General features: G+C 44.2%; 1 protein-coding gene across 4 annotated transcripts in view; it reads right to left on the bottom strand.

Annotated features, from left to right (window-relative positions):
- Positions 1 to 27,521, bottom strand: part of ZNHIT6 (zinc finger HIT-type containing 6) — a gene marked incomplete at its 5' end in the record, with an annotated part of 1,270,195 nt that overhangs the window by 173,844 nt on the left and 1,068,830 nt on the right. For all 4 annotated transcript variants that reach the window (XM_044086022.1, XM_044086023.1, XM_044086024.1 and 1 more), the window contains 1 exon segment: positions 11,293 to 11,367. In XM_044086022.1, the coding sequence (XP_043941957.1) occupies positions 11,293 to 11,367 (75 nt within the window).

Genomic DNA, 27,521 nt, shown 5'->3' on the forward strand with positions numbered 1-27,521 from the left:
TTACCAGCCCTGACGCACAACTGTCAACGAAGGTATTCCCATTCACGCATGTCTCCATGCAGAAGATGCTCTAGCTGAGAACAGAACCGGACAGCATCTTACTGTGAGGCGACAACGCTACCGCAGCACCACCACCGAATTCATTGTTACAGACCACAATCCCTTAACATGACTATATCATGCCAGATAGCAAAATGCCAAGTTATTAAGGTGGAGCCTAGGACTGCAGACATATGACATGACAGTGCAGCACTGTAATGCCGTCAGCAATGCCAATGCAGATGGGCTATCAAGACAGGGTATAGGTTAATATGTTCCCAGACAGGCCCACTTCTCTCAAGCAGCATTTTTCCAGGGTCACTTTAAAAACTAGCTTGAGTCTTCAAAGGGGGGAGAGATGTGATATGAGGTAGTGCCATCTGTGCCAGGGAGAGTAAAACAGTGCATTTGTAACATATGCCAGCATAGCTAGCTGGAGTTTTGCAAAGAAAATGTGATTTGTACAAATACTTGTGTTAAAGTATTTGTAAAGTTGCTTGTGTTAAAAACGCATAAACAGTGTGTCTTGCTGGACAGAAAAGAGATATAATAATATTGTCTGACATACATGCACAACCGATTAAACATATATGTTTTAACAGAGAATTCTGGAAGGGAAGAGGTTAATCTCAGTCCAGCTAATTTTGAAAAATAGGTTAAAAATTAAAAGGGTTGGTTTAGGCCATAAAGATTTTATCTTACAGGTCTGATTGCAGTCACAGACAAAAATGTCTGGGAAAACCAGAACTAGGAATGTTATTTTATTGTCCTTAGGAGTGAACTAATTGCCACCCTGGAAGGGTGGGAGTTTTTTAAATAGTTTTATTGCTTTCAGATGGCAGTGAGCTATGGACCTTTTTAGCATATATTTGGTACATTTTTTGTTTATAAGGTCGTACGAACGCTTACATTTTGGTATTTGCTTTCAGATGTTGCAACAGATCTTAGCAAAGCTCTGGTTGTGTACTGTACCAGAGTCAGATGACCAGATGTACTCTATAACCAGTACTGAAATGATTTTTTTAGATATTAGTGAGAGATATGATGGAACTTTCGCAACAGCACTTTGTTTTCCGGAACCTGACAGGAAAGACCTTTCACGGATATCATATGCAACCTCAACACCTCATCTTCTCTTGCTGCTGTAAGCAACTCAACGCACCTTATCTTGTCTTGCTGTAGTAAGCAACCCAACAAACTTCATCTTGCCTTGCTTTATAAGTAACCAAGAAATACTAATTCTTAAGATCAGTCAGGAAAATATAGTGAGATTAGTTAAGCACTGTTTTTCTGTATCTGTGTGAATCTATCCAATTGTGTAATTTTTCATATCTCCTGTGTCTGAAACTCTGGTGTTTATTGTAACTAGGTATTCAGTATTCTCATGTTTTCGACTTATTTACTTATTATTAAATACTTCTAAACCTTTCATTGTGGCTGGTCTTTTATAAAATACTTTTAACATCTTGAGAGTATTTATGTTAATTTTAGTGACACTGTGGCCGTCCTGAAAGCCTTGCTGCTTTGGTCAAACTCTGCCACTTGGTATTAATTATACTCAGTATATGGGTATCCTTGTAAGAGCCTTATAGTAGCTGACTAGTGGAAGTGTAATTACCTTATAGTCTGGGCAGAGGGGGCACAGCTGGTAACTCTGTGCCAGCCTTTCCCAGGTGTGTGTGAGTGCATATGTGTGTGCAGAACAAATATCCAAGCTACTTGGAAGAGGGACACAGTGAGGGACAAGTAGTCAATGTGGAGTCTTATTTAGGGGCCTGGAGAGAGAGAGAGAGAGAGAGAGAGAGAGAGAGTCCCGCTCCAGGTATGGTCTGTGTCCTGCTAAGGCAAAGTCTGCATGGTGCAGAGAGCTACATCAGAAAATGTGTGTATCCATTTTTGCTCTTAGTGGCCATCACTCACCCATGTCAGTAGTGAGGACTGAGGCTCCTTGATTTCTGGCCCAGAGTAGGGACCATCACATGGTAAACTGATTTTTGTTAAATGAGCAATGCTAAATCAAACATGGGATTAAGACTAGATGGAAGAGGTGATTGTGGTTTTGGATTTACATGCTTAAATAGCAAGTTATTAATAACCAAATTTCAGTACTCACTGTCTTACTTGAGGCTAGTTTATTAATACCATAAAAATACAGCATTATAAACTGGTTGTTATCAGCATTTACTGAAAAAAAAATAATACATGCACCATGCATGGGGATGCAGATGGTCAAACTGAACAGTTTTTAATGAAGTATTACACTACCTAAAAAAAAGAAAGAAAAAGTCTCTGTGGTAAGCCAGTCAGTCTCAGAATTCTCTGAACTCTTTACAGTCTAAACATATGTAATGAAGATCAAGTTATAGGCAGAACTCACATGGAAAATTAATAATCAAGAATATCCTGTCAAGCTGCTTGACAAGATGCTGAAAGTCAATATTCCAATACAGACAGAGCAGTATAGAGAGGCAGAGAGAGAGAGAGAACCTAACCATAAAATGGGCCTTGGGATCCCTTTGGTACCATCTAAAGTGGTTTCATCAGCAAAAGAGAAGGAATGTAAAACTATGCTGGGTAGACCTGTGGAGTCCACCAGAGAAGGGAGAGTGCAGGGATAGTGGCACAGGGGGTCCTGGACTCTAGTTGAGGCCACTGAGCCCAGTATGTTCAAACAGGCTAGCGGTGAAGGGAAAATTGACATTACAGAGGTTAGCAATGTGATGAGAATCATTAATAAACAAAATAACCTGATCTGTATGTACCTGCTCAGCCTGCAATTTGCTTTTAACTACTTTAGAAGACTATTTCCATTTGCTGTTTCCTTTAGGGACATAATCTAGAATTGGAGTGAGAATCCCTGAGATCTGACACTAAGGTATACCAGAGTATCTTGACCTCTAAATTATTTCATTTTTTTTTCTTTTAGAGTAGCCTGCTTGTAAACCACAAAAATACTGCATTAATCTCAAAAATGCAGCTCACCAAAGCACTTTAAACATCGGCTATGTTTGCCTTATTGGGGGAATATTGGTCCCCACAAGAAAGCTTTTGAATGCTCATTGGATTTGTCCATACCAGTAATGGAAGAACTAAGCACTAAAAAACAAAACACCTTTCTTATTAAACAAATGGGTAACGCCTGAAAAAAAGGAAAAGTCAGCCTGAGGCCACTGGCAGTAACTGGCTTCAACCATGGCTAAGAAGATCTGCAGATTGAGACCTATGGTACAGAGGATCATGGAAAAAGCAGAGAGAGTTCAGTACCTTGGGAAAGGTTTAGTGACGGAACTATCTTAGTACTGATAATCTGAGTCTTGAAAGCGAGTAAGGTGCACCTCCAAAAAGATCACTAGATACATCTTGCAGAAATGCTTTATGCCTACAGAAATATATAGCAGAAAAAATATGGTAATTTATCATGCTGCTTAAACTGAAACAGTCTAAGTGGTGTCCCTCGAAGTCTCACAAACCCAGTATGTCAATATACTGGTTCCAACAACAAATAATGAAGAAACTTCTGTGTGTGGAAGATCTAAGATTCCTTAGAGTTCAGGCACCTGATAAAAAAATATACTGTGAATATCGCACCTAATAACAGGTGGTAAAAATACTTTCTTTAAAAACCTTCCAAAGTACAGATCCACTAATGAAAGTAGGGAAGCACAAGCTAGTTCAAGTCGGATCTTTTTTATTAGAAACACACAAACAAGCGATCCAAATAGTAGTTTAAAAAACGGAATGAACTGTAGAAATTCACCATTACATTTATATACCTGTTTAAAAGCATGTTTAAAAGCACGGGTGTGGTTTACTAGGGTAGCTCTATTGTAAAAGACAATTAGTATGTTTACTAGCTAAACACCCCTTCCTCCATACACCAGTGTGATATTCGACAGTACTGCTCTACTTCAAGCTGTGTGACTCCAGGATATGTGAAACTAAACTAAACTAAAAAATAAGTTATGTACTTACCATAACGTTCCATCTGAGTTGTTGCTTTTCATTTGTCTTCAACCTGAGGGACTCGGATCCAGCACAGATCTGACTTGGCCGCATACTCCAGCATCGGATCCTAAAGGCCAAGCTCCTCCCCTACTCATAATGTCCTGGTCTCTCTCCTCCCCTCAGATCAAGTTTGCTGCAGAACAGCAGCATCCCAACCTAGACAATCATGCCAAAAAAAACTAGCACAACCCACTAAAGACTTATCCAAGGGTGAGCAAGCCAAGATAGGGGGCTATGTTTCTTCCATATGGTCCACTACACAGGCCACAAAAGGAAGGAGGAAGCGATGGTTGAAGACAAATGAAAAGCAACAACTCAGAAGGAATGTTATGGTAATATGCAACTTATTTTTCTGAAGTTGTTGTTTTCATTTGATTTTCAACCTGGGGGGACAGAGTCCCCAGCTACTAACAAACTCTTGGAGGTCCTCATGGAAGGAAATTCTGGAGCATTGCTGAGCCAAAAGATGCACTGTCCCTGGAGAAAAGATCCAGTTTATAATGGGAAATAAAGGTGTGTAAAGATGCCCAGGGAGCTGCAGAGAAGATATCATCTAAAGAATCCCTGGACCAAAAGGCCGCAGAAGTAGCAATAGAGCTGGTTGAATGCACCCAGACATGCTCTGATAGAGATAACCCTTTGGCTCGAAAGGTCAAAGAAATGCATTCAGAAATCCATCGAGCAATAATAACTTTAGAAACTGGCTTTCCCAGGAAAGGTTTAGAAAAAGAAACAAAAAGTTGATCTGACTTATGAAAGGATTTTGATCTAAGCAAATAGAAACACAGCTGCCTGTGAACATCAAGCACGTGCAAGTTTGTACTCTCCTTTACTTTGGAAATTTGGAAAGAAAACTGGCAAACTGATGACCTGGTTAATATTAGATTCTGATGCCACCTTCAGTAGGAAAGATGGATTGGTCTGCAGGGGCGCCCCTTTGTAGAAAATTGGATAAGGAGGCTTGACAGATAAGGCTTGAATCTCAGAAACCCTCTTGGCAGAATTACTACCAAAAGGGCAGTCTTCCATGACAGATACTGTAAATCAAGAGTGGCCACTGGTTCAAAAGGAGGAGAAACCAAAGCCTGCAGCATAAAGGCAAGATCCCAAGGGGGCGTGGGGTCCTTAACCGAGGCCTAGAAGAAAGGTGCCTTTCAAAAAGGTCTTACAAAGTTTAGAAGAAGCCAATGAAGCTGAATTCTTGCCTATGTGAAAGTTGGAAATCGCTACCAACTGTACCTTAACTGTAGAGAAACTAGCACCATGATTAAAAATGTCTGCCAAGAAATTCAAAACGTCCGAGACTGGTGCAGTGAAAGGATCCAGGTCATGTTGAGAGGCCTAGATTGAAAAACGCTTCCATTTACTTGGATAGATCTTCCTGGTAGAAGATTTGTGAGCCACTACCAAGATCTTCTTAACAGGAGAAGACAGCCTGGGAGTCCTAGCTATCACGGGGAACTGGAGCAGCCTAGCCATGACCTTCAGGCTGACTAAGTCTGGGTGGGGAATCCCTGAGGGATGTGTAATCAGATCCGGAACCAGATCTAGAATCCAAGGAGGACACATTACATGAGACCTCAGAGTGCCGAACCAAACTTAGCGAGGCCAGAAAGGGGCAATGAGGATCACTGAGCTCCCCAGCCGTCGAGCTTTCTGAATGAACTTGGGAATTAAAGGGAGCTGAGGATAAGCATACAGTAGACCTGAGGGCCAAGCATGAACTGGAGCATTGCTGGGGGACTCCCCTGGAGAGGGGTTCAGAGCGAAAAAATCGCTGCACTTTGTGTTGGAAGGACAGGAGAAGACATCATAGCAAGGCTGACCTCACTTTAGAAAGATCTTGTTCACCACTGAAGGATTCAGAGACCACTTGTATGGCATCAGAATAGAAAGGCTGAGCCTGTCTGCCAAAATGTTAGACTTTCCCGGAATGTGTGTTACCACCAGAAATCGGCCGGTGGAGATCGCCCACTCCCACAATCTCATGGCTTCGCAACAAAGAGGATAAGATCTGGTTCCCCCTATTTGCTGAGGTACCAGACTGCTGATATGTTGTCCGTCTGTATGGCAATAGTCCCCAGAGGAAGAAGGGCATGGAGGGCTTGCAATACCAAAAGCACCGCCCTCATCGCCAGGACACTGGCATGCAGACTGGTCTCCAGACAGGATCACATGCCTTGGACCATTTTTCCCATGCAACGCCCCTCTCCCACCTGAGCAGGGAAACATCTGTGGTTACCGTGACTGCGGGGGAGGGAAGAACAAATGGTTGACCCTGAAGGAGGTCCGGGGATTGGAGCCACCAACAAACGGAGTTCCTGCAAGCATGAGATAGTTGAAGAGGATTGACAAGGGAAGATCTAACAAGGACCACTGAACCACTAAGGTCCAATGAAGAACCCTTATGTGGAGATGTGCGGTTGGAACAAGAGTGATCGTGGCCCCCATGGACCCCAATGCCCAAAGGACTGAACCCCCTGGAGAAAGGTGGGCTTGGAGAATGTAAAGCACATGATGGTGGAGCAATAACCTATCCAGAGTTAAAAACACCATGCCCTGAGTAGTGTCTAGCCGAGAACCTATGAAATCTAGTACCTGCATTGGAGCCACTTGAGACTTGTTGGGGTTTACGCTAATACCCACATACTGGGCAATCTGAAGGAGATGATTCCTGTCCTAAATCAGTTGATGCCTGGAGGGAGTGGAGAGGAGCCAAGCATCAACTGATTTAGGACAGGAATCAGTTGATGCCTGGAGGGAGCGGAGAAGAGCCAATCATCCAGGTAGGGGAAGACCTGAAAACTCTGCAGCCGCAGGTGAGCCACCACTATCTCCATTACTTTGGTGAACACCCGGGGGGGGCAGTGGTGTACCGAAAGGGGAGCGCTCTGAACTGAAAATGACTGGTTCCCAGCTGGAAGTGGAGGAACCTCAGAGAGCTCCTGTCCATCGTGATATGGTAGCATGCAACCTGGAGGTCCACTGAGCATATCCAGCCATTTATCTGCAGGAAGGGCAGAATGGATTGAAGGGTGACCATCCAGAATTTTGACCCGGCAACAGACAGGTTCAGGGTTGAGATATTCAGAATGGGTCTTAAGTCCCCCATCTTCTTTGGCACTAAAAAGAACCTGGAATAAATGCCTGATCTAGACTGGTCTGGGGGGGGGGACGAGCTGGATGTCTCGTTTTGCAAACAACCTGGAAACTTCTATGGCTGCCTCCTCCCGCTGACCAGGTGGCACATCTGGGAGGTGAAGGGGGGGAATGGGAGGATGGAGAAAGGGAATAAAGTAACCTCTGGAAATAATCTGCAGAACCCAATAATCATTTTTAATTGACTCCCAGGCCACTGGGTAAAGACATGGTCGCTCCTCGACTGCCTCCAGAGGCAAGCATTCGGGAAAACCTTCAGGACTGCTGGAAGTGCCAGTCCAGGAAGGAATCCAGATACCCTTGGTTCTTTGAACCCCCTCTGCCATCAGGCCAGCGTCCATCGCATCCCCCTCTGCCTCTGGGGGAAGGTGAATCCTGAGCATCTTGAGAAGAACCTTGAGACTTCCGAAACCACATCTTCTTGACCCCATGGTGATTCTTAGAGAAGGATCGTTGTGGGGTGGAGAAAAGAATTCCGATGGTAGACAAAGTATTCCAGTCCTCCTTGCTCTAGACCAATGCATCACGAACCATTTTTCCAAACAGGGTGGAACCATCATAGGGAGCATTCATGAAAGACGCCTTAAACTGCTCTGAAAAGACACAAAGCCAGAGCCAGGCATGCTGCTTAATGGCTACATCTGTTCCTACTGCCCTAGAGGCACCCTCAGTAGGTCAAGAGAGGAGCCTCATGGATGTATTAGAGATGGAAATGAGGGTGACCATGCAGGAGGAAAAAACCTTCTTCTCCTCTGCTGACATGGACCCTGGGGCAGACTCAGTAACATCCTTAATCATCCTTAACCAGGTCCCTCTGCAGTCCAACTTCATGTGGCAAACAAGTCAGTGCATATAAGGCAAAGGTGGCGGATGTGTAGGTCCACTTCCAAAAAATGATCCATTGCCCTGGACTCCCTGTCTAGAGAATGGACCAAACAGCTCTCATGAGCGAGTTCTTTTTTGGTAGATGCTGCAACCACCATTGCATCGACCGGGGACCCCTTGGACCAATGCGGCTTGTCAGCAGGAGTGCTAAGTACTTTTACCAGGTGCCTGGGGATAGGCTCAACCATATCCAGTTCCGTCCATGTCCTAGATGAGAGAAAATGCACTAAGGGATCTGAAAGGGGGGGGGGGCCCAGGAGGTAGAAGGTCCTGTGCCAAACACCTCCAGAAATACCAACTCATCCAGACTGGGCTTAAGGGTCGACCACCCACCGTGCTAACAAAGGATCTCCATGATGTCTTCAAAGGAGACATCGTCCAGGGGTGATCGGGGGGCACCCTCCCCTTCCTCCAAGTCGGTATAATCTGTGAGAGACTCCAGAAGGGAGTCTAAGTGCCTCCTCTTACACATACACTTATGAGGGGGCTCCTCAGGAGGGGACATTCCTGGCAGAACTTGGATATTTTGGGAAGCTCCCGTGTGGCAACACCCTGGGGCAAACTGACAACAGCCTGTCCCTGAGGGGGCAAGATGGCACACTCAGGCCCAGAAAAAGAAGGAGCCAAGACAGACTCCAAGGACATGAGTGTCAAGGGTCTCGAAGGAGCAGAGAGTACCCTCTCCACCATCTCAAACATCGAAGGTGAATGGATCTCAGAAGTTGGAATGATCAAGGCTGGATCCACCACCCCTGGTGCCAAGCGGGAGCTGGCGCCGAGGCTCCAAGATGAAGGGTCGACTCCAGAAGCCTCAAAATCTACACCATCCCCTTGGATCCAACGCTGAGGCTACAGCTCTGAGATTTGACTGGCTCCAAAAACATCGGAGTCGAACCACTCAGGACAACGCTCGGAGTTGCAGTACCCGGGACCATCGGTGCCAACCCCTCAACACCCAGAAACCTCAGACCCAAGAAATCTAAACTGGGGGTCAGTTTGGAGAAAAAGTAATGGGAAGAAAGGTAGACTGCATGCATGCTCCTGACGCTGGAGGGGATGGAGCTGGCAAGACTCCCAGATGAATCTGGGCCTAAAGAAACTTCAGTATCATCCTGTCCACCTTGGCTTCAGACAGGCTCAGAGAGAACCAGACAGAACAGCTTACTGACCCAGGACTGTAGTGGCACTGAGTGGGGAAGCAGAAACTGGAGGCCAAGCCCAGGAGCTCTCTGGCTCCAGGGAAAACGAGGAGACTGGAGCAGAGGAGAACTCTGAGATGGATCCACGCGGGACTTGGTTGGCGGTTCGGCTAAGGAAGAGCGGTCGGGAGATTGCTTCCTCAGCCAATCCCGCTCTTTAGAAAGGGCCTTCTCTCCATTCTCGGGCTTCTTGATGGGAGGTGGAGTCCCAGAAGCTGGGACGGAAGAAGAGGCCTCAGTAGGATGGGGAAGAAGGCCCTTCAGAATGAGCTTGTTCCACATGTTGATCAAAGCATGGGAGCGAATCCCACGCAGATCAAACAGGAGGTGTCTAAGTCGGGGACATCCAAACAGACAACGTAAAGAGTGTGGGCATCAGATGGAAGGAGCTTATGCCCACACTTTGCGCACTTCCTGAAGCCAGGTTTTGGAGTCTTAGTCATGGCCAGGAAGAAGCACACTCACACAAGCACACTCTATAGAGAAGTGGAGTTTGGAGCTAAGAAAGAATGCTGCTGGTCAAAACGAGTAGCAAATGAGATCTGGGGGAGGAGGAAGACTGGGGCATTACGGGTAGGGGAGGAGCTTGGACTTTGGATCCAATGCTGCAGTATGCTGCCAAGTAGGATCAGTGCCGGATCAGAGTCTCTCAGGTTGAAGAGCAAATGAAAACAACTACTTCAGATCTAAAAGTTACACATTAATAATTGAGAAAACTTTCTGAAAGCATTTCATTTTAGTATCAACAAAGAAACAGTTAGCACAAGTCTCCCAAATTCCTTAGAAATCTTTTCTACCAACATTCAGAAACATTTTTAACATAGATCGCTTTGTCTATTAAAATTTCTTCAGGTTTGTATGTCAAGTGGGAAAAGCAACTAAAAATTAAAAGTTAAATAATATATAACACTAAATTTTGCTGGGCTAAAAACAATGCATATTATTTATGAAAATGTAGTACAAAATAATGGTGAATTTCTACACTTTATTCTATTTTTTCAGCTACTATTTGGATCACTTGCTTGCGTGTTTCTAATAAAGAAGATTTGACTTGAACTAGCTTGTGATTCCCTACTTTTCATTAGTGGATTTATACTTTGGAAAGTTTTTAAAAAAAGTATTTCTACCACCTGTTATTAGGTGGGATGTTCACAGTATGGGTTTTATTAGGTGCATGAACTCTAATGATCTTAGATCTTCCACACAGAGAAGTTTCATTATTTATCATGCTACTTACAAACAGCAGGCAATCTACAGTTCTGTGAAAAGGCGAATAGATTTAGGTGAAGTTGACTGCCAACCACCATGTCCTGATGGTGCAGAGAGAGGCGATCTGTCCTAATGTCAGTAATCCGTATTTGGTTAGCCATTTCAGTTCCATGCTAGCTGGCCAGAGCAACTGGGAACAGTTTGCAGCTGATGCACTGCTTGTCTTCCTTGGAAAATTAAATGGCTGTTGGGCCTCATCATCTGAGGAAACCAGCGAGTTCACCAAATACACGGACTGTCAAGATATCAAAGAGGATATGCATACTCATTGCTGCACTGCACACCATGCTGTGTAATGCAGGACACAAAATTACTGTTCAGCCATCATCAAAAATGGCATGTACCACCCAGCTTAGTCTATGGGTTTAAACAATGAATGAATGAATGAATGAGCACACAGTAATAAGAAGTTAAAAAAAACATGGCCGAAAAGACAGGGAAGAGGAATAAAAACAATTAGACTGCCAATCAAACACAGGCTACTCTTGTTACTCTGACTTAGAATAGGTAAAACAGGGTCTGCTTTAATAGAATACAGCATTTCCTATTTACGCACTATGTCTTAAAGAGAGAACTTGACAATATAAATTTTATATACGAGATCACATTTGTAATACACAGTTTAAAAAAGAGAGACTATTAAATGGCTGTATGAATAAATGACTGCAAACAATACTAGTTTAAGGAGTAAGGCAGGAATACAAAACAAAAAATAAACACAATTACTGTCCCTTACCTTTTCCTGCATTTCCCTTATCCTCTGCAGTTGAAGATGACCAATTGTGGTTATTCTGGAAGGAGCTAGGAGGTTCTAAGGTTAATTCAAGAAAAAGAAAAAAAATGGACATCAATATACCATTCAAAATAAATGCTAAAGCAGCAATCACAATATCAGACAGCAAATAACCGAAGAAATAAGAAGTTATGTACTCACCATAACGTTCTATCTGAGTAGGTAAACTTCATTTGTCAGCAACCTATGGGTTATCGGATCCACATCGGATCCAACAGCTAAGATCCGAGCTCCAAGCTCTTCCCCCTTACCCATAACTCCCTGCCATCCCTTCCTGACCTCAGATCGAGTTTGCCTAAAAGCAAGGCTTGCAATCACCACCTGTCTAGGGTAAATTGGGTCCAATCTACCGTGAAGCAGGAATATCAAGAACATCCGAAGAGGACAGGGGGACGGAGGGAGGGACGGTTGCTGACAAATGAAGTTTACCTACTCAGATGGAACGTTATGGTGAGTACATAACTTTTTAATCTGAAGTAGTTAACTTCATTTGTGCATCAACCTATGGGACAGAGTCCCCAGCTACCTGAATCTTGGGAGGCCCTTAAGGAAGGATGTTCGAGCACTAAAGGATGCTCTCCCTCTGGAAACCAGATCTAACTTATAGTGGTTTATAAATGTGTGAGAAGAGGCCCACGTGGCAGCCGAACAAATGTCATCCAACGAAACTCTAGCTCGAAAGGCAGCAGAGGTAGAAATAGACCGTTGAATGGGCATGGACTCCCCGAGGAGCAGGCCTGCCAGAACTCTCATAAGCCAAGAGAATAAACTGAGAAATCTACCTGGATAGTGTGACTTTAGAAACAGCTTTCCCCAAACTGGATTTAGCAAAGGACACAAACAGCTGATCTGAACGTCTATAACTGGCTGTAATGTGCAAATAAAATCTCAACTGTCTGTGTACATCCAAAGAGTGTAACTTGTATTCGCCTTTATTTTGGTAATTGGGAAAGAAGACTGGCAAATTAATAGACTGGTTAATGTTAGCCTCGGAAGCAATTTTGGGAAGAAAAGAGGGATTGGTCCTGAGGAATACCCTATCCTTGTGGAAAATCAAGTACGGAGGCTTGGCACAAAGGGCTTGAAGCTCTGAAACCCTTTTCGCCGAAGTAATAGCGGCTAGAAAAGCCGTTTTCCAGGATAAGAATTTGAGATCTACCGAGGCAGCAGGCTCAAAGACAGAAGCTGTTAAGGCCTGGAGTACCAGTGATAAGTCCCAAGGAGGGATCACATCCTTCAACGGAGTCTTTAGTAGGAAGGTGCCTTTTAAGAAGGCCTTACACAATCTGGATGAGGTCAAGGGGCCAAGATCACATCCAACGTGGTAATGAGCGATTGCCGCCAACTGCACTTTGACTGTGGAAGAGCTAGCACCGTTATCAAACAGTCCCGATAGAAATTCCAGCACAGCTGGTAAAGGAGCTGTGAAAGGATCCATATTCTGATGTTCTGCCCAAATAGAAAAACGTTTCCATTTGCTATGATAAACTTTCCTAGTAGACGGCTTGTGAGCCGCCACTAGGATCTCTTTGACCGGGGAAGAAATACCGGGAGTCTGAACTAACAGTGGAACTGGATCAACCAAGCCGTGAGCATGAGGTTGTCCTGGTTTGGGGTTGGTAGACCCAAGGGGTGAGATATCAGATCCGGGGCAGGATCTAGAACCCAGGGAGGATTCACTAGATGAGACCACAGATAAGGAAACCATGCCTGACGAGGCCAGAATGGAGCAATGAGGATTATCGTGCTCCCCAACTGTCTGGCTTTCTGCAGAAATTTCAGCATCAGGGGAAGAGGTGGGTAAGCATAAAGTAGACCGGGAGGCCAAGCATGCACAAGAGCATCTCTTGGTGATTCACCGGGTGGGGGAATTAGAGCGAAGTAGGTGTTGCACTTCGTGTTTGAAGGAGAAGCGAAAAGATCGCAACAAAGTTGACCCCATTTGGAGAAGATCTGCTTCGCCACTTTGGGATCCAGAGACCACTCGTACGGCGAGAGGATGGTGTGACTCAATTTGTCCGCTAGGATGTTGGACCGGCCCGGAATGTGCGGTTGGTGGAAATCGCCCATTCCCAAACTCTCATCTCCTCTCGACAAAGTGGATAGGACCTGGTTCCCCCTTGTTTGTTGATATACCAAACGACAGACATGTTGTCTGTTTGGATCACAATAGTCCCGACAGGAAGAAGGCTCTGAAGTGCTTGCAATGCTAACAGCACCGCCCTCATCTCCAGGACATTGATATGCAGTGAGGTCTCCGTCTGGTTCCACGTGCCTTGGACAGTCCTTCCGCAACAATGCCCCCCCACCTGAGGCGAGTGGCGTCCGTGGTCACCGTGGCTAGGGTAGGGGACATACAGAAGGGGCGCCCCTTTTGGAGGTCTGGAGACTGGAGCCACCATAAGAGGGCGCTCCTGCAAACCCTGCTGAGAGGGACAGGATGGCTCAGGGGATAACGCAGGAAGGACCTTTGGACTTGGAGGGTCAGTTGCAGAATTCTCATATTTAGGCACCCCATGGGAAGGAGATTGATGGTAGCCACCATCGAGCCTAGGGCCCTCAGGACCAGTTCTGCCGGAGGGGTCAGACAATGAAGAATGGCCTGCACATGGAGTCTTAGGGATCGCATCCGGTCCAGAGTTAAGAAGGCTAAGAGTTGGTTTGTGTTCAACCTGGCTCCGATAAAATCTATGACCTGAGTCGGGAGTAGGGAGGATTTTCCAGCTTGGATCGTGATTCCCAGCCAGGGAGCTAGGCGAAGAAAGAAATTCCTGGCTGTGCAGAGTAGATGCCTTGTGGGGGCGGTCAGGAGCCAGTCGTCCAGGTATGGAAAGACCTGAATTCCCTGGAGTCTCAGGTGGGCCGCTACCACCGCGCTAACACCTTGGTGAACATCCTGGGGGCCGTGGTGAGACCAAAGAGGAGGACCCTGAATTGGTAATGGCTGGCTCCTAGCCTGAAGTGGAGAAACCTCCTGGATCGTCTGTCTATTAAGATGTGGTAGTACGCATCCTTGAGGTCTATGGAGCACATCCAGTCGTTCTACTGCAAAAGGGGGAGAATGGATTGAAGAGTGACCATCCGGAACTTTTCTTTGGCTATCACCAGGTTCAAGAGGGATAATTCGAGGATCGGTCTTAAGTCCCCCATCTTTTTTGGCACCAAGAAGACCTGGAGTAAAAGCCTGATCCATACTGTTCTGGGGGGACGTGCTGGATCACTCCTTTTTCTAGCAGCTGCCAAATTTCTGCAGCTGCGGCCTCCTTCTGATCGGGTGGGACATCGGGGAGGCACCTGGGTCTGAGAGGGGGATGGAGAAACGGAATCTCGTAGCCTCTGGATATGATCCGAAGCACCCAGTGGTCTGTCGTGATGGACTCCCAAGCTGCCAGGTGCTTCGAGAAATGCCCCCCGACTACCTCCGGAGTGGAGTAGTCGGGTAACCCCACAGGGTTGCTGCGTGGGCCGATCAGAGAAAGGTTCTCTGGACCCAAAGTTCTTCGGGCCCCCTCTGCCTCTAGGGCGGCGTCCACCCTGTCCTCCTCTGCCTCTGAAGGACGGCGAGTCCAGAGCAAAACGGGATTGCTGAGACTTTCGGAACCACATCTTCTTCTGTCCCTTTTGGTTCTTAGAGAAGGACCTCTGGGGAGCAGAGAAGTGGACTCCGAGGGCAGACAATGTCTTCCTCGCTCTGGACCAAGGTGTCGCGTACGGTCTTGCCAAAGAGGGCAGAATCATCAAATGGGGCATTAGCGAAAGACGCCTTGAAGAGTTCCGCGAAATCACAGTGGCGGAGCCAGGCCTGTCGCCTTAGTACGACGCCCGCTCCGCTAGCTCTAGAGGCTCCTTCCGTAGCATGGGACAGTAGCCTCATAGAGGTATTGGAAATTGACCTGAGAGTGGCCATTCGGGTAGAGTACACCTGTTTGTCCTCTGCTGACATGGACTCTGGGGACGACCCAGCGTATTCTTTAATAAGATCCCGCTGGAGCTGTATGACGTGTGCCATGTAGTTCAGCGCCCTTATGGAGAAGGTGGCTGAAGCAAACATCCGCTTCCCCAAACGGTCCATCGCCCGAGACTCCTTGTCAGGAGGAAGGACCGAGGGACTCTCTTGGACCAGTTCCCTTTTGGTGCCGCCGCCACCAACATGGCATCTACAGGGGTTCCCTTGCTCCAATGAGATCTGTCCAAAGGGGGGCTGAGAATTCTGTCGGGCCTCTTAGGGACAGGCTCCACAGTGTCCGGCTCCTTCCATGCCCTGGTAGTGATCAAATCTACCAGGGGATCGGCCGGAGGGGACACCCAAGAGGTAGACGGGGCCTGCTTCAAACGCCTCCAGGAACACAGACTCGTCCGAGGTAGGCTTTGGGGAAGGCCACACCCCCCGATCCTGAGCATCTCCATGATGTCTCCAAATGAGACGTCTTCGGGGGTGATCTTGGGGAACCTTCCCCCTCCTCCAAATCAGTGTCCTCTGTTAAGGACTCCGGGGAGTCCAAGTGCCTCACCAACCACATCCAGTTCCAACAAGGGAACGATCTGGGACGTCCCTGGGGCCAGGTGATGGAAGTCGGACCAGTTTGCGAGGGAGTGCAGGGTGGAGCGGTAGCTAAGGCCGGGGGCCTGAAATCCCTCGACAGAACCCTCTCCGCCACGTCGAATGCTGAAGGAGAGCCACTCTCTCTAGGATCCGAGAGCAGATCCTCCCTCGGATACAAAGAGCAGATTGGGGCCGAAGCGATCGGATCCGAAGGGCCAGTACGCTCCGACCTACCCGGAGCCGAAGGTATACTGACCACCTCGGCTCCGAGAGCCTGGATCTGAAGAAAAGGGACCCGACAAGCTTGAGGGAGCTGTCGGCGCCGAAGTACCCGACTCCATCGACGCCGACATTTCCCCGGCTCTGACGCTACTCGGCTCCGTAGACCCCGAACCCGGAAAGCGGGTCGGGGAAGGAGCAATTGGGGCAAAAAAAGGGGTTGAGCCAGAGGGGGGGGGGTGCAGGAGCACTCCCATCTGCAGCTGGGCCTGGAGGAACCTTCTCATCATCCGGTCCAAGTCTACATCTTTTAGGCTTCTGGTGGATCTGGAAGAGGCCACCGAGGCGGGACGGGAGTGCCGCCTCGATGACCTTGAAGGAGACCGGGCCTCATCCTCCTCCGGCCCTGGCGAAAAGCTGGGGGAACGGAGCCGGGAGGGAGAAGGTCTGGACATCCCAGGGGGAGAAGCTCGCTTGGCTGGTGGGGCCGAAGCGGAGGCCTCGGCCCGCCGCTTGTGTTTTTCTTGGCACTTCTCCCTCCTGGCTTCCCTATCCTCCTGGCCCAAGGTGGGAGGTTGAGTCCCAGCCAGAGGAAGGGAAGCACCCGTCGGCACTGCCGCAGCTGAGGCAGGAGCCACAGAGGGACCGGAGGATGGAGCCGAGTCCGGGGGCAGGAGTCCCGCCAGAATCAGCTTCGACCTCCGGTCCCTGATAGCCCCGGGGTTGAACGCTGCACAAATAGAGCAGCCAGAAGACAGGTGCTCAACCCCAAGGCATATCATGCACCGAGTGTGGCCATCAGCTGGGGAAAGCTTATGGCCACACTCGGTACACTTGGAAAAGAAAGTTTTGGAGGCCTCAGACATCCCAACTAAAAACACACACTCTAGGCCACACACACACCTTAAAGCTGACAAGAAACGGGGGAGGAAAGGCTAACAATTACACTAAAAACTAAGAATAGGTAACTCAACACAAACTCACTCAAAAATATTAACTATTTTACAAAGAAAGATTTATCTCACAGAAAACCAACTCGCGAAGGCCTGGAAGCTCGAGATCAAGCTACTGGTAGTAACCGTGGCAAACTAGATCTGAGGTCAGGAAGGGATGGCAAGGGGTTATGGGTAAGGAGGAGGAGCTTGGAGCTCGGATCTTAGCTGTTGGAAACTGCCGGCTCGGATCCGATGTGGATCCGATAACCCATAGGTTGATGCACAAATGAAGTTAACTACTTCAGATCAAAACGATTCAGGAAGGAAACAGGACAGGATCCATGTGAGTAAATGCTAAAGTGTACAGCTGTTTTACTATGTACATCATTGCACATAAGTGCCGCAATGTGATTTTCATAATTTCTGACCTATTTTATGAAGAGTGTTTCCCAACAAAAAGCTCTACAAACGTTTTATTAAGAAATAAGTTTTCGTTAGACCTCAGTGCTATCATGGACAGATGGTGTGGGATTGTGTCCACATACTTTAAAAGATGGGGATTTGCGCAGGCGTTGTGCTGCACCTATTTAAGTCTTTAGACATATTTCTTTTCTAAGCCTTTGCAGACATCAGGGAGTGCTACTCAGCGAGGACAAAGTTCAGTAAAGTCTCCAAGTTCACTAACAACCCTCACTGATGCCAGATTGAGGCTAGTGAATTTTACAGAGGAATTCATATATTTAGACTAATAGGTTGAAAATGGTTTCATGGCACAGGAGAAACTGCACACTGTGGAGCACAAAATAACTAAAAAAAAGTGAGAGGACATTTTAATATAGCATGGTATTACATTTACATTATAAAACAGTAATATGAAGTATTTTTGCAGGGTAGGTTGTGCCCTCCTGCACCTCTGATGTGGGGGATCTTCCCTACACTTCAATAGGTATATACACAAATTGTGATACTTCAGCAATTCAGGAAAAAAACAGAAATACATTTTACCTTACCACAGAGGTAGTGTGACCTCAGAGGTAGTACACCTAGAGGTATGGGATGTGAAGCCAGATTCCCACATAGAGAAGGGAGCAGCGAGAGCATCCCTTTTGTAAAAAAAAAACAGCTGTAATAAAACTTGAATCAGTTTATTGTTCATTGCAGACTGTAAAAGTACATTAAACTTCGAAGTCAAAGCACACCCATCTGGACTGTCTGACTCTGCACATAGCATAAAGCAGCTGTTTCTTCTATCTGCAGCTCACCATTTCAGAAATCCCAAACTTCAAGCCTCAGCTGAATTAATTTTTGCCACTCATTTCGACAGAAGAGTCTTCCTGTCTGCCAAAGTCTCTATAAATATCTATTATCTTACAGCTGGGTTAACTTGTGCTCACTTAAACAGTCATACCCTCTCATCCTCAAATACCTCTTCATGGCCAAAGTAATCCCATTACAATACCCTTTTGTAATTCAAATACCCATATATTATCCTCATTTCTCTTCTTGTATAACAAACATAAGCCAAGCCCTGAGCCTTTCTTTATATGACATTTACTCCATTCTCTATCATTCTAGTAACGTTCCTCTATACCTTCTCTAGTAATGGTATCTGCTTCTCCCAATATGGTCACAAATGCTGCATGCAACATTCCAGATCCTGAAAGAGAGAGATATAATAGGAACACAGGAACAAAACTAGGCAAGGGACCATAAGAGGCCTAGCCATATACCCTTTTAAGAAGATACACTTAAACATTCCTGCCACACTTAATAGTGCCCTCCTCCAACATCAAGCAGGGCCATACAAGATACCCCAAGTGTACATTTAGGTCTACCCATCCAATCATCAAGGCTAGCCTTAACAGTAGACAAAATAGTGTTTTTCTCGACCTGTAGTGGTAGCTTATTCCACAAGCTAGGAATGTGTTGAGTTGGGGAACCTATCCCTCAGGCGAATCATGTTTCTTTGCTGGTATAAATCAAGGTCCTTAGTCTGGGTGTTTGTTGAGTCACTGGTTTTGGGAAGGAATAAGACTGGGGCTTTCATGGTTCAAAAAATGAGACAGATCACCTTGGAGCAGTCAGTAGGCTGCTGAGTTTAAGGAGAGTTGTGCTAATGTATCGAGACAGTTGAAGGATTTAAGGAGAGTTGTGCTACCGTATCAAGATAGTTGAAGGATTAAGAGAGAGTTCTGCTAATGTATCGAGGTAGTTGAATGTATCGAGGTAGTTGAAGGATTTAAGAAGAGTTGTGCTAATGTAGCAAGATTGTTGATGGATTTAGGAGAGTTGAGCTAATGTATCAGGATAGTTGAAGGATTTAAGGAGAGTTGTGCTAATGTATCAGGATAGTTGTAATGTATCAGGATAGTTGAAGGATTTCAGGCCTTTAATTTTTTGGTTAAAAATGATGGGGCCCTTTCAGTTGAGAGATCTGTACATACTAAAGGGGGGAAAACGGAACTGTATTCAATGATGGGTTTGATAAGGAAGAGTACAGCTGAAAGATCACTGCTTTGGATCTTGAAGATATTTCCTTGGACCAGCCAGAAGGATTATCAGAGTATGGTGAAAACATGATGAACGAATGATAGGGAGTTATCCACCACAGTACCAAGGTCACTTACGACCTCATCTGTTTGAAGAAAAATATCACTTACAACATATGAAGAGGCAACAACCTTTTCTGCGGAACTTTTCTGCATTTAGCTTAAGATCATTTTCATCACACCAGGTATGTGGATATTACAGCACCTTTTGGAGCAGTTTAGTATCAGTGAATGATTGTATAACAATGTCTAACTTGCAGGAATAGGCATACTTGGACAACCACATGCCTGAGATATTGGCTTGGATGTCTGTAAATAACTGCCCAACAGGACAAGGCCCAGCACTGATACCTGCAGTATCCCACTAATTACAATTTTACATTCAGAAAGGTTTACTGTAACCTTCACTGTTTGAGATCTGTTGGTTAGCCAGGTTGAAATTTAACAGACAGTATTGGGGTTTACACTAAGTTTGTCTAACTTTTCAGTAACACCAACATGAAGGACAGTGTGAAAAGCTTTGGTCAAGTCATGAAATCAGTGAGTACAGAGTGACCACTGCTCATAACCTCTACAATTGTTTCAAATAAGTTTACTAAGTTCTGGAAACAGGACCTACCCGTCACAAAACCAAACTGAGTTGGGTCTAGAGCAGTTAAGATGCCTAAGTCTGCATAAATGAGTTCTGATATAATATGTTCCATGGCTTTGCTTATACGGCTGGAAAGACTAATGGGCATATAATTACATGGGTATGTAGAGGGGCCACCCTTGAGTAAAGGGGTCACAGTGTTTATTCTCCATACAGCAGGGTAAAATATTTGTGTACTGAAAGGCTGAGGCTAAATATTTCAAGTACAGGCTCAGACACTGCATACTTCACACTGACAAAAATGCAATCTGGTATGTTATCTGGTTCCACAGATAACATTATTTTAGCCTTCGATAGGGTTTCTAAATAAGACTTGTTCCAAGGTGATTACACAGCAAATAATTTTCAGGGATTGTGTGTGCAAAAATGTAGGTAGGGGTAAAGTTTGCACTAAATTTGTCTGCTAATATATTGGCTGTGTCCTTGGGATTGGAATGTGTGATATTATTATGGATGAACTGTGCACTGCTGAAAATTAATCCTTAATTTCCTGATATAAGTGAAGAAAGAGGATTAGTTTTATTTTGGCGATTGCGGCGACCTAAAGTTTGTGTTGCTCTGCATTATGTTTTCTAATAGTACTTTTAAGGTCCTTGCTGGGATGTTTCAGGGGAGTCTTGAAGTAGGAGGATGAGAATTTCTTATAACTTTTTCATTATTTGCATTCTTTTGCATTTATTGCCTTCATTATCTCTGGAATCCAACTCCACCAAATATCAACCCAGCATTTGCATTGAGACTTTGCTGCTACCCTGCTGCACACAGCTTGACAGTTCATGCTTTTCTGCAGTCATAACTCACAAATCGTTCCTTTATGAATATTTAAGCCTAACTCACTTCATGTACATAACTTACGCCTGGGCCGTCATTCCCAAAGATGTAGCACCATTCATTGGAAGGGTTTACGTGGAGCTGAAACTCTCAGACAATGCTTCTGGCCTCTTCAGGTCCCTCTCCAGGCTTTCTGCTCCCCTTACTGAGATTACTTGCCAACTTTGCTATTATCTGAAAATAGACTGATCTAAAATTCCACACCCTTCATGAGGTCAGAGACAAATATGTTAAAAGACACTTGACCAAGGACCAACACATATATGGCACCATCTGTCAACAATTTTATCATCTGAAAGCTCCCAAACCACAACCCTCTGCTCCCTACCAGCTAACTAGTTCTCCAGCCATTTGCACATATTACTATCCTCTCATGACCTCTTATGTTTTCCAAAGAGCCTGAGATGCAAAAATGAATCAAAAGCTCTGCTGATATCACATCCACTAGACTGATTCTGTCCTCCTTTCCAAAATCCTGCAATAACATCAGATCAGGATAGTATGGGTAGATCTGTATGTGGAGAATCAAAGTTGGAAGTCATACAGCAGCTTATTTTGTTTCAGGACTCATGTGAGCTGTGACTTCAGAACCATATACATTACTTCACTGATTAGAAAGGTTGGGCTAACTGGCCTGCACTCCCTTAGGCTATTTCTTTCTCTGTCTATACAGGCAAGCAACATTACTGCCTGCTTCAATCTTACATGACCACACCCTTCTCTAAATGACCTAACGGAAAATTCTCAGGGTCTTAACAAATGCCTCATGAAAATTCCTTAGGGCACTAGACAGGATCGCTTCTAAACCTTCAGTCTTTATCCTTCTTCAGTGCACCTATGCCCTCATTACTATTCCTACAGAATTTCTTCATCTGTCCACCCGCCTACTTTTACCTCTTCTGTCCTCAAAGACAGAAATTCTTCCTTTCTTTTTGATGTGAAACACAGACGTGATGTATTTATTTAGAAATGCTGCCTATGTGCAGGGCTATAACACCTTTACATGTTTAGACCAGTTACTGCACAGGAGGCAAAAAATGTGGAGGTGTTTCAATCTATGTCCAAAAGAGACTTGTATGAAGGCTGGTAAAGCAGCATGATGCACTAGAGCATCTTAATGTCCAAATAACCATCAGAAATGTCCCACACTACATATTAGTTAGCTATAGACCTCCCTCCATGACACAAGAAAGCCACAATGCATATCTACAGGAACTCGGACCAGTCAATATTAAACTCAATGCCATTTTTCTAGATGATCTAAACTATCCAGCTATAGACTGGGAAACCTACACCATCATTAGTGTACCAGCACAGAGATTTCTGGACTTTAGCAACATAAATGTCCTAGAACAATTAGTCAGAGTAACCACTAGGGGGAATAACATCTTGGATCGTGTCCTTAATAATATGAGGCCATCTTGCACTATCCCTTGCGCATCTTCAACACTTGTTAGGTCTGACTATAAAGTAGTCTCCTCAAAATAAAACTAAAACAAGGGATTCCTTGAACCCAGGATACCTTTAGAAATTTCTTTAAGACAAACTACCTACTCATAAGCGATATTTCAAGCTTCAAATTCCCAACAAACCCAGCTAAATCCACTGAGCATTCAGAAATATACACCTCTGCACTATACCAGCATGTAAACAGCAGAACAGTAGGAACAAGTGCAGGGCAAACAATAAAAACAAACCCCTATGATAGAACCAGAATATCAACAAGCTTTGCAGTAAATAAGAAATAGAATTTTGACCAACAGTAACAAGAGTAATTCCTAGAATGTTAGAGACTTTGTTTCTGAAATAAACAACTCAGGAGTTCAATAAAATCCACCAAAGCCAAGTCTGAGGGTAAAACAAATACCCAAGCAAAAGACAACCGCAAAACATTTTTTAGTTATGATTGCAATCACAAAGTACAACACAGCAATGCACTGAACTGATTGTGAATGATGTTACCTGCAATTGGGATGAGGATATAGTGAACCTACTGGCTGATAAATTTAGCTGTAACTTTACACCCATCTTCCCTCTGTCTGTCCCTCAAGGTATACTTCAAACTGGCTTTACTCCAGCTAACACACAAGATGAAGTCTTAAAAGTGTCTTTAAAAATTTAAAAAATACTGCACCAATGGGTCCTGACAATATCCCTGATTGCATTTCAAATATCATGAAGCACTATTTAGCCACCCCCTAACAACACTGTTTAAGCTCAGCCATCTACAAGTTTTGTAATAAACGAATGTCATAAAGGCAAACCTTCAACAGACCCAGGCAATAACAGATCCACAAGTCTGACCAGCCTCATATGCAAAGCCGTGAAAAGACTTATCATGAAACTAATTAATCAGGACATAGGGAACCTCCAAACACTAGACCTGTCTCAGTTTGGATTAGTCAAGGTAAAATCATGCTTATTCAATCTGGTAGATTTTTGGAAATGGTCACCAAAGCAATGGATGTAGGTAAAATTGTACACACCGCATACCTGGCAAAAGCTTTTGAGAATTCCCCACTCAGGCACAGCAGAAAGTTCAATAACTGACTTTCCGATAGGACGCAGATAATCAAAATAGGGGAAATAACCTCCACAAAGAGACCAGTCACCAGTGGAGCACCCCAGGATTGTGAGCTGGGATCTCTCCTGTGTTCATTTACTTTTCTGAAGTAAAAGCCAACATGAAAGGGATCTGGCTGACTAAATTTGCAGATGACTGCAAGCTAGGAGCAGTCATTGAATCCCATGACTTACCCATCATGTAGGAAGGCTTGTCTCAAATAAATAACTTGTGCCAAACTCATGGACTGAAACTAAATGCCAAAAATTCTTTATTGTATCCTTTGGGAAGTCATCTACCCCAGGGAACTACCAGTTTGCCAATAAGTCCCCAACAGCTGACCCAGTTGTTTAGGATTTTGGAACTTATGTGGACGGTGACTAACTTTTAATCAACATATGCCCACTGTTGCAGAAAGTCCTTCTACACTGCACAGCTTGTAAACAAAAGGATTGTCTAGATCTAAAGATGTCACTGTCCTCCTTTACTCAGCCCTCATTATGCCAGTCACTGAATATAATGCACCCTTTTGCATGTATCTGTTCAGACACAGGCAAAAACTGGAATGTCCAAAGAGACATCTTATTAAAAGGATACAAGGCCTAAACAAAATGTCCTACATGGACTGACTCAAAGCTCTGTAACTATACTTGGTGTCCTACAGACTGCTAAGAGGTGACCTGTGTCTGGCATACATGACATCCTCTGACCCATTACTGATGGATTTACTGCACATCAGGAAGTTAAAAACATTGGTCTAGGGATCTAAACCTCTTTTGCAACGTCAACAAAACTTTTTGGAGGGACAGGTATATCTCGCAGAAAATACCACTAATTTGGGACATACTCCACATCCACAAAACACAAAGTTCATCCCTGTCTATTTTCAAGAACAACTTAGATCTAGGAATAAGAAATAGAATATTTACCCAAGGACTGCCTCCTGTACTACTAATGAACAGAGGGAGCTCTTAAATACTTTACTTCATGCATGGCTCTTCTCAAATTATCTATGGTAGGATACTAGTTATTCTCAATAGGGGTAATTTCATTCTTGTTAACCATGGGAAGAATAAGGCCAATCCACAACCCAATGGGATGGGTTATTTCGAGTGCAAAAAAACAAAACTGGTTAGGCTTAAAATGGCCCACAAGGGCAGCTAGCCTAGTACTTACCTATGAACTTTTTCTATTTTACTTTCCTGTTTCATGCAATTGTAGTTTATGAATAGCATTTTTTATTGTCTGGAAATATATACCAGAATCATTCCAGCCTTGTGTGGCAGGGGAAGGGAGCTCAGGAATATTATTTTACTGTGTCTGGAAATTACGAGCTGGCTCCACTTAACCTTGGTGACCCTGAACCACTGCAGCAGACAGACAGACAGACAGATGTCTTCCCAACTACCCACAGACTGGAACAGCATGGAAGATCCTGTTACTGTCTACAGGTTCTTGGAGAGCAGGTGTCCCTGCTGTAACTTAGCTGACTGAGCTTGAGCCCTGCCATCATTCCTCTGCTGATTTTGCTGTGGACAGCACTGAACCTACATTCGATGTATGCTCTTTTGTCTATTATATTATTACTGCTGAAGACCGTCAAGGCAGTTAAGCAAGTCCATGTGATTTACCTTCCTTACATGTAAAGTAAAACATACAAGTTATAAATGCTTCTACTAGTCTATATACTCCAACTGTAAGAAGTTTGTCAACCTATTTCTAACCTTGCACTCATTAATCCTGTAACTGTTTTTGCATCTTACAATGCATTATTGTTTTGTTAATGTGTAACCAACTTCTTAATATCCCTTTTCATCTGGCTATTAATCCTGGGCTGAGAATGGAAATGGTCTACTTGGAACAGTGTTCAGTCCGGTCAAAAAACAAACAAAAAAACTTCCAGATCCCTTCCAGCTCCTTCTATACTTGATATCTATCCATTATTTTCCACATTCTGTCCTACCTTTATTCGAGCTTGGCACTCTCCTTTACCTTCTTTTATTAAGACAAAAGCAAATGATCTCTTCAGGGCTCCTGCATTTTACCAATCTTCTGTGATTTCCCTTCTTATCTTTGCTCAGCCTGATCAGATCTAACCTTTCCTTCTTAGTTTCAGCTGTATACCCACAAAAGGCCTCATGTTAAGTCAATACCGCTAGAAGTCCTTTTCTGGTCTGCAATTTCCTTATTTCCCTATTTGGGGCTGCAACTATGGCAATGTATTGTGCCAAGAAACAAATAAATAATACTATTCTAACAAAGTAAGTGTGAAATAAACTTAACGTTACAATAAAGTCTATACAAATTGTTCAGGGTATTGGAGGTACAACAGCTTTACTGTCACACTAATGTCCCCCTGAAGACTTACTGCTATGGTAAGGATTTGTGCACACAAATCTGTGGTACTATATGGATTGCTAAGATTACACTCCAAAACTGAGAAAAAGATAAAACTTGTTAAGCATGTCTCCCACATGACACACAATCTTAACAGTGCTTACAGGTGCTTAACGAAAGCTTATTAAGTGCATCCAAATGCTGTTAAGACTGGTTCTTGCAGTGCTGGACAGCATGAACGGTAGCAGAAGGTAAAACATTTTTTAAAACCTGAAAACATAAAGCATGGCAAAACAAAGTGCCTAACCTATCAGCTTTTAAAGCCATTAGTTCTACAGAGAGTCACTGTTTCTGGTTGCTCTCTCTTTGGCAGTGTGAAATGCTTTCTTTACTAACTTTCACATGTTATTATAGCTGGTAAAAAACTCTTCAGTATTCTACATTTTATTTCTGTAACTCTTTACACATGGAGCAGATAAAACTATGTGCTACAAACAAATATGATCAGGTCACTAATCACAGCTCTTTATTATGTGTTCTCAACATGGATGCCAAGATTTACCTCAAAAGCAAAGAGGTGAATCTCTTGGTGTTCATGTTTCAAATACATAATAAGGTGATTATAATTGGAAAAAATCGTTATCCTCTACATCTTTTATGTAGAAATTCACTGTAAAAAGTTATGTTTAATGTTTACCTGGATCCCCAAGCACTGTTTCCAATATCCTAGAAGGTACAGGTTTATATAAAATCCCCTGTAAAACAGCCATATGCAAAACTTGCAGTGCTTTGTCAAAGCGTGTACAGTAATCTATACGGTTTCTAAAATGTATGCATAAACACTTCTGAAATATGCTGCTGACACTGTTAAAGCTGTTGCCCCAATGCAGTATGCCTCTTGGCTTACTATAGCTGGAATAACAAAAGGGAATGAGTGGGCCAACCACTTAGAAATGGTTTGTATATTAACTAGTCTAGTATGCATTCTTTCCCTTTCTTAAATGGAAGGAAAAGGTAGTCAGTTTTCTTTCCTGTCTTGAACGAAATAAAAACTTAAGTGGTTTTCCTGACTTCTTTGGCTTTCTTGGTAGAGAGCTGTCTGACTGTATCTGACACACATTAAAAATGCTCACAATCATTCTTGTAGTTTCTATGCAAGACTGACGAATGAAAATGTGGTTGAAAGAGAAACTACTTGTACAAATACATATTTTTCCACTGAAATCCAGCTGAAATATTTTCACTACTACATAACATTGGAAGCTGTAACAGGTTCCCCTTTGTTCTAGCACTGCAATTCTTTTCCCATGCCAGACTAGTCCATATTTTCATGTTAAAAACCTTCTAGCCTGTTTTCAACCATTTTTCATAACACATTATTAACCCTTAGTTACATCCATCCATCCTCAACCCCTTTTCCCATTTTGCACATGGGGTCGGGATGTCACTTCAGCAATGACAACCATCTTGAGTCAAGGTTTCCACTGTTGGGTGGCTAATCCTGCTGCTGTAGTTCATTCCTACCACTCAATCGCACACACAC

Source organism: Protopterus annectens, chromosome 10.part0 (assembly GCF_019279795.1).
Source record: "Protopterus annectens isolate FY-2018-M chromosome 10.part0, PAN1.0, whole genome shotgun sequence".
Classification (NCBI taxonomy): domain Eukaryota; kingdom Metazoa; phylum Chordata; order Ceratodontiformes; family Protopteridae; genus Protopterus; species Protopterus annectens.